At 37.4% G+C, this 8,443-nt stretch overlaps 1 protein-coding gene across 2 annotated transcripts; it reads right to left on the bottom strand.

The window, feature by feature from the left end:
- Nucleotides 1–202: 202 nt before the first annotated feature.
- On the bottom strand, nt 203–7,881 carry LOC145318776 (uncharacterized). 2 transcript variants are annotated; one of them, XM_080160318.1, is made up of 7 exons: nt 7,764–7,881; nt 4,579–4,662; nt 3,372–3,441; nt 2,051–2,956; nt 1,654–1,722; nt 926–986; nt 203–343 (listed from the first exon to the last, which is right to left on the bottom strand). In XM_080160318.1, the coding sequence occupies exons 1-7, from the start codon at nt 7,783–7,785 to the stop codon at nt 281–283; spliced, it is 1,275 nt and encodes a 424-aa protein (XP_080016444.1). In that variant the 5' UTR covers nt 7,786–7,881; the 3' UTR covers nt 203–280. The 2 variants fall into 2 exon arrangements, with proteins under 2 accessions (XP_080016444.1, XP_080016445.1); XM_080160319.1 differs by lacking the exons at nt 4,579–4,662; nt 7,764–7,881 and adding an exon at nt 4,190–4,327 and having other exon boundaries at nt 3,372–3,436.
- Between the last annotated feature and the right edge of the window lie 562 nt (nt 7,882–8,443).

Here is an 8,443-nt window from a genome sequence, read left to right as displayed (position 1 = left end):
ACATGCTTAAACTAACGAAAAAAGCGATCCGTTCCAGACGTACGGACGGACAGACGGACAGATCCTAATTATAGTAAAGCTTAGCTTTTAAAAATATTTGAAAAAAAGGTTTACCAAAGTCTAAAGTAAACATACAGACACAAATTATAGAAAGCTTCACTTCAAAAATTTGATATAAAAATATATATTGAAGAAAAAATAATTGCTAGTCTAAGATTTATTAATAAAATGTATGTTAAAACTATATAAAATATATAAAACTTAATGTAAACATAAGGATTTAATAATAATAGAACTGTGGTAAATAATATCCATAGGTATGTCCAGCCTCTACATACATCTGACAGAAACAGATATAAAAGATCTACAAGTTTAAAATTAGCACTTTTAATATGTCAAACTTTTAGACGGACATTCCAAGCAGACAAACCTTTTATTTAATTAGAATTCACTAATAATACGAGCATTACAATTTTTTGGACGATAGAACTTTCCAAAAGAAAGGTTGAAATTATGGTGACTTACTATCAATGTTTTGTCAAATGCTTTACATTATGCAAGTAGATATTTTTAATAGGCTTTCACTGAATTTTGATCGGTTGGTTTATTAAGTTAAGTGTTCAAACGTTTCAACCCTAATTTTGATCTACAAATGGGATAATTTTATGTGTCCTCTTTGCAGACATACATTAATTCATCGGTCATTGTCTTATCCCTATAGATCCCTGGACATTTTTACACAATTTAGTGTACCCAGGCAAAGCTTTATCCTAAGAAATAAAGCTACTTTTAGCAGACATTATGATAACAAAAGGAAGAAAAAAATGCCCTTTAAACCAAATTCTGTACACTAATAATAAGGAGGGATTGTTTCCTATTGGCTAATATAGGGGCTATGCATCTAGATCTTTAATATTTGTTCCTGGGGATAATACACAACATATCCATCTCTGTAGTTTGGATAGACACCACGTCCAAAGCTGCGACTAGAATAAACATCATACTTACGCTCTTCTCTTTCTGGGATTGGCAAGGGAGGTGCAACAGGGGGTGGTCTAGGGGGTGCAACTGGTGGTGGTCTTGGAGGTGGCACAGGGGGTCCAAGAGGTGGTGGTCTGGGAGGTGGTACTGGGGGAACATTAATTGGAAGGGTTGGTGGTTCAGGGGGTGCAATAATTAGAAGAGGTGGAGGAATAATTTGAATAGTAGATGGAGCAAGGGGTGGTTCAACAATTGTAATTGTTGGTTCAATCAGGGGTTCAATTACAAGAGGTGGATCTACCGGGGGTTCAACAATTACAAGTGGGGGTTCAACAATTGGAATTGTTGGTTCAATTGGGGGTTCAATTACAAGAGGTGGATCTACCGGGGGTTCAACAATTACAAGTGGGGGTTCGACAATTGGAATTTTTGGTTCAACTGGGGGTTCAATTACTAGAGGCGGTTTTACAGGGGGTTCAACAATTACTAGAGTGATTTAAGCAAATATCCTTTATTTTGTGCTTATTTTAGGTTAGGTTAAATAAAGTAAAAATTAATAAAGGGATAATACCCATAGGTATACCACAGGACTAAAGCCTAATACCCTTTAGTAGCTGAAAATAAAGTTTTTCGACAATTAAGAAACCTAACATAAATAAACTAATCCTATACCTGGGGGGTAAAGCAATCAAATGACGGGTGGCTACCAGTTTCTGAAGTGGAGCTCCGCCATGCACCTGGCAATAATTATAAATGTAGAAGTATATATTTATATTCTTATTAACTTCCTCCCCTCCCGCCCCCCCCCCCCCAGAAAACAAAGACCCTTTATATAGCAGACAAAAATTAATCATACTGAATATAATGGGCTCTCAAATGGGCTGTGAAGAAGAATTATCATTGTAGCTTAAATAACTAAGTATTTGCAGCTAAGTTGTAATAAACAGGAAATAAAGAAAATGCCTTATAATCTACATTTTAAAACTAATAAAATGACTGGATTGTTCCTCCTGTTTTCCTATTGGCTGATTTAGAAAGTATTTATATATATCTCTATATTTATTCCTGGGGATAGTGAGTAGCACCACCATACACCTTGGGAAAGGACACAACATATCTATTACTGTTGTATGGATAGAAACCTCCTCCAAACCAGTTATTATCATAGACATCATAATTCTGCACTTCTCTTCTGGCTCTATTTTGTACAGGCGGTGCATCATCTGATTGGACAGGCGGTGCATCATCTGATTGGACAGGCGGTGCATCATCTGATTGGACAGGCGGTGCATCATCTGATTGGACAGGCGGTGCATCATCTGATTGGACAGGCGGTGCATCATCTGATTGGACAGGCGGTGCATCATCTGATTGGACAGGCGGTGCATCATCTGATTGGACAGGCGGTGCATCATCTGATTGGACAGGCGGTGCATCATCTGATTGGACAGGCGGTGCATCATCTGATTGGACAGGCGGTGCATCATCTGATTGGACAGGCGGTGCATCATCTGATTGGACAGGCGGTGCATCATCTGATTGGACAGGCGGTGCATCATCTGATTGGACAGGCGGTGCATCATCTGATTGGACAGGCGGTGCATCATCTGATTGGACAGGCGGTGCATCATCTGATTGGACAGGCGGTGCATCATCTGATTGGACAGGCGGTGCATCATCTGATTGGACAGGCGGTGCATCATCTGATTGGACAGGCGGTGCATCATCTGATTGGACAGGCAGTGCATCATCTGACTTGCCAGGTGGGTTGTCAGGTGTTTGGCCAGGGGGGCCGTCAGGTGTTTGGCCAGGAGGGCCGTCAGGTGTTTGGCCAGGTGGGCCGTCAGGTGTTTGGCCAGGGGGGCCGTCAGGTGTTTGGCCAGGGGGGCCGTCAGGTGTTTGGCCAGGGGGGCCTCCAGGTGTTTGGCCAGGTGGGCCTACAGGAGGTTGTCCATGAAGATAATAATTAAAAGAACTAAAAATAACAAGACATATAAATATTAAGTAGTAAGGTTTTATTGTCTAATGCTTACAATATCAGATTTCACATAGATCCCTGGATTGTTTTAGACATTTTTAAATTTTAGTCTATTTTTAATATTTAAAGAACCCTTATGCAAGACTGCAGCCACTAGCTTAAATAAAAAGAACAAAGTGAATCAAGCAAGTATCCTTTAATAAAGAAATAAAAGACAGTTAAGTTTTATCATAATGCTTTTAGACAACAAAAAGTCTATTATCTCTTATTTTAGGTTAATTAAAAGAAATGTTAGTAACAGGGTATATGAACCATAGGGGAACTGCAGTACTAAAGTCAAATCCCTTACAGAAGCTAGAAATTAGGTTTTTCAAAAATTATGCACTTAAACTAAAATTAACTAATCCACTACCTTGGAGGTACAACTGTCATGGGAGAGGGGGCCTCCAGTTTCTGGATTGCAGCACCTTCATACTCCTGAGAATAAAGGTATATGTATAGATGTATATTCAAGTTAACTAACCCCCCCCCCCAAAAAAAAAAAGCAAGGACCCTTTACTTAGCAGACAAAAATATATCATTAAAAGTTTTCTTTCTCAATTTGTGCAGTTAGAAGCCTTTTGTATAAGTTTCAATAATGTTTTAATTAGTTTTTCACTGAAAAGTTAAAGCAACCAAATTATATACATATAAATTTAGTTCCCAAAATATGCGCGTAAACCCCAACCCAAAAAACGTATTTAAGGGGGGTTGAGGTAATTATTCCCCTTGTGTAATTTTTACCACCTGGGTAAAGACTTTTTGGGTCGTGTGAAGGAAACGAAGTTGCGGGTTTCGTCGTATTTTCACAGTAGCTATTGAATGGTAACTTTAGGATAGGTTTGGTTAAGTTTGGTTAGATTAGGTTAGGTGATTGCCCCGCAAGGTTAGCAAATTGGCCCATCAGGGTAGGAGCCTCCCACAGGGGCTAGAAATAGGAGAATAGATATCGTGTAAATATAAAGAAACCCGCAACTTCTTTCCTTCACATGACCCGACTTTTTAAAAAAGAATTTTGCACAATTTAATCTCCCCCCCCCCCTCCAAAAAAAAACTTAGAGCGTCCTTGTAACCTGGGGATAGTATGCAGCCACGCTATCACTGAAGTACGGATAGAACACCCCCCCCCCCCGAAAAAAAATTAAGCCTAGAACACCCCATCTCCCCCAAAAAATGAAACGTCCTTGTAACCTGGGGATAATATGCAGTCACGCCATCACTAAAGTACGGATAGAAACCCCCACCAAGGTTTTTACCAGCCGCTGACCAACAAAATAGTCCTGAAATCATTAGAGTAAAACACTAGAGGGAGAAAGAATTAAATAACTGCATTTCCTTATCGCAATGACCTTGTGCCGACTCTCAGTTGGGTCTTTGAAAAACAACATAGATAGAACCCCCCCCCCACCCCCCCCCCCCCCCCCCCCGAAAAAAGGAGCGTCCTTGCAACCCGGGGATAGTATTCAGCCACGCTATCACTGAAGTACGGATAGAACACCCCCCCCCCCCCCCCCCCCGAAAAAAAATTAAGCCTAGAACACCCCATCTCCCCCAAAAAATGAAACGTCCTTGTAAATGGGGATAATATGCAGTCACGCCATCACTAAAGTACGGATAGAAACCCCCACCAAGGTTTTTACCAGCCGCTGACCAACAAAATAGTCCTGAAATCATTAGAGTAAAACACTAGAGGGAGAAAGAATTAAATAACTGCATTTCCTTATCGCAATGACCTTGTGCCGACTCTCAGTTGGGTCTTTGAAAAACAACATATGGTAACGGGAACATTAACACAGCCAAGTAGCAGAAAACAATTTGCTAGCAGACGAAAAAGGTCATTGAAAAAAGGAAGGTAGTAATCTATATATACATCTATACTTCAGATCTGTTCTGAAATCAATTGAATAGGAGGATTTTTTTATACAATATGAATTTTTCAAAAACTGCTTAAATGGTTGTTGATATAAAATAATCATAAAAATGCAAATTTTTCTAAATTGTATTTGGTTATTACAGTAATCAAAATGTAAAGTTTAAAATCGATATGACAATTCTAACACACCTAAACTGACAACAAGACGAAAATACAAAATACAAATAGACGAAAGGGCTTATAAGCTTATAAGTTTTGTTTCGGGGAGGGGGGAGAGATAAAATTATTCATATGAGAAGGAATTCAACTTCAAGGAATGATAAAACAACCAATTAACAGAGGGAAAAAATATAACAAGTATGACAACATCCATCAAATCGAGTCTTAGAACAACGGTAGAACAAACAGTCATGAAAACTAGTTGTGTCAAAACCTAATAATAATCCTTATAAGAAATCCCTAAGAAACAGGATGTCTGTTTGCCTGTACCAAAAGATCTCGCTAACCGCTAAACCGATCAGGTTCTCCTCAATAGGGTAGCTTCTCATAGGTCCCGGGAAGGTTTATAGTTATTTTGGGGGAGGGTACCAACACTCTCCCCAGAAAAATCGACAAAAATAAAAAAAAAACGCCGTCCTGCGGAAATTTTTGCAATTAGCTAAAAACATAACCAAAACCATCTATCGGCGAAAAAAATATTTTTGGTAAATAGCAGATTTTAAAATAGATTGAAAGAAACAATTTTACGTGTCCCAAGCAGTGGCGTGCGAACCGAAGGGAGCATTTGGGGCAATCGCCCCCCCCCCCCCCTAGCGACCAAAACGCCAAAACAAAATATAGACCCTTTTGTGACATTGCCTCTTAAGGGGCGTTTCTTCGTATTTTCACAGTAGCTTTTCCCCTATGTATACTGTATAGCCCCTGCGGTGCCAATTGCCTAACCCTGCGGGGAATTCACCTAACTTAACCTATTAAAAGCTACTGTGAAAATATGACGCAATGCCCCTTAAGAGGCGTTGCCACAAAAGAGACTATACCTCAAAGTTTTCCATATTTCTAAGAGATTTTTATATCTGTAGATGAAAGGACAAGTAATTTTTTTTTCTTTTAACGTAGTTCTTTATAACTTTGGTTTTTATGGTATGATAAATTTTTTTGTGGATTATAATATTAAAAAAATTATATTTCTCGTCGTTCCGACCATCCAGTATGTAATTTACTTTGACTGTCATCACACAACATACATAAAAAAGGATTTGTGACTTTTTCTTCCTAAAAATATATTTATTTCAACAAATGCTCTTTAAATCTTCTTAACTGTATTCTTATTCATGATTTTTTGTGCTTTGCTACTTATAGATGTTGTCATCCTTGTTGTCATACAATTAAGAAATATTTAAAATCAGTTTTACATAAAAGATAATTTTTTGGTAAATTATTTCCAAAATGAGTGTTTTTATCTTCCCCCCCCCCCCCCATTATTATTTTTGATGAGGTTATTCATCCTTCCTGCTGAGAGATTTTATAACATCCCCCTCCACCCATAAAAAATGTTTTGTGGTGGGGGGGGGGGGGGAGGTTAAATTATCTGTACTTTTTTTTGAAGATGCTTTCTAGCTCCCATCCCTTCAGTCATTGCAGGTTGGGGAGAAGGGATGGGGGAGAAGAGATAAGGGGAAGAGATGGGGGATAGAAATGGGAAATAGGGATGGAGGAAGGGATGGGGAATAAGGGATAAGGACTAGAAGGCCCATAATCAAATAATCCCACCCCTTAAAACGCCCTTATTTAAAATTAGTATATATATAATCAAAATGCCCCCCCCCCCTAAAGAAAAAAAAGAGGGGTGGGCAAAATTTTGCAAAATCTTCAAAATGCCCCCCCCCCCCCCTACACAAAGTGCTTCGCACGCCACCGGTCCCAAGAGGCCTCTAAGTGCGTAGCCGCTAGTAAGTTATGAGATAAATTATATAAAAAATCAAAAAATTATTTAACAAAATTGTATTCGAAATTGCTGCCAAATTGCGTAATTACAGGATTATATGTCACAAGACATAATTACATTTTTACGACTTCATTATAGGGAGGCTTCGCTAGAAATTTTATTTCTTGTTGTTACAAAGTTAGGAAAATCAGATGAAAAGGATGATTAAATCATACAAGGAGTCGTTTATAAAAAAAAAGTTAAAAACCAGTCACAGTGCCTTCGAAGGTGCTTTGACTTTAGTGTCAGAACCTAAATTGGGACATAGTGCATTTCATTACCCTAGCTACCGCATAATCATGACAAGAAAAGCAAAGATTATTTATTTAAAATTTTGAACAACTTTGCTTTTATAAAGTTCTTCAAAAACCACTCCTGAAGTGAGCTAATTAATGTCCATTTTTATCAATTGCTTTGCTAAGGTCACAAAAATTCAGCCTTAAATAAATCATATATAAAGAGGTTTTATGACAGACTTTATAAAAGCAAAGTTGTTCAAAATTTTAAATAAATAATCTTTGCTTTTCCTGTCATGGTTATGCGGTAGCTCCTAGTGGGTGAAAATTGAACTTGAAATTTTCAAATTTAATTTTCTGAAACACCGCGGCATTTTAGATTTTATTGAAAAGTGAAATAAAGTTACCTAACCTTGGGTAATGAAATGCACTATTTCCCAATTTAGGTTCCGACACTAAAGTCAAAGCACCTTCGAAGGCACTGTGCAGTATGTTTTAAATAGAAATTTTGGACTTTCTTGTAACGATTATAGATTTACTACGCTTTCGTAACATAATGTAAAGTATCTTATCGATTAGACAATTCTTTCATGACTTAATGAACGTACTTACGAACATACGGACGGACCCTAATTATAGAAAATTTTAAAATAAGAATTAAAAATTTCATACCTAAAAGAACCAAGGATCTCATTTTCAACTTAATATTTTAAAAATCAAACAACAAAATCAAAAATCATTTTAATCTATTGAGTTGAACTGATAAATATAAACAAACAGTGAACAGTATGGAATAGTATAGAATAGTACATAGTATGGTCAATTTATAAACTTCATAGCATGTCAGGGATCTTAAGGGATAAGACGATGACACTTAAATTAATGTAAATCTCACATGATTATACACAAAATTACCCCTTTTGTAGATTTAAATTAATGGTTTAAACGTTTGGACACTCAACTAAATGAACCAACCAAACAAAATTCAGTAAACGTCACCAAGTTGTTAAGCAAACGAATAAGAAAATGTTACTTTAAGACTTGGGGACTAGTTTAATTAACAGCCCAATGTCCCCTCCCTCCCTGATAGCATGTACTGTTAGTGTACAGAGCAATATGTCCATTCAGTAAAATCAAAGATTTAAAAAAAAATTAGCAAATTGACAAAATATGACAATTATAAAGTAATTATAAATGCACATAATTTTTCTGACAATGGATATAGAATACGTGGATATATTTTCATGTGAAAATTTGTCGTCAATCAGGTTGCTAATAAGGCCCTCATTTATTGGTCAGTTCGCTCATCCAGTAGGTGGGGAAGAGGATAGGGGAATTGTAATTTTAGCCAG

The sequence above is a fragment of the Acartia tonsa genome, chromosome 5 (assembly GCF_053477335.1).
Source record: "Acartia tonsa isolate MP-2025a chromosome 5, ASM5347733v1, whole genome shotgun sequence".
In the NCBI taxonomy this organism is placed as follows: Eukaryota; Metazoa; Arthropoda; class Copepoda; order Calanoida; family Acartiidae; genus Acartia; species Acartia tonsa.
The sequence above is the reverse complement of the archived record's forward strand: the minus strand, read 5'-3'. Positions and strand labels throughout refer to the sequence as shown.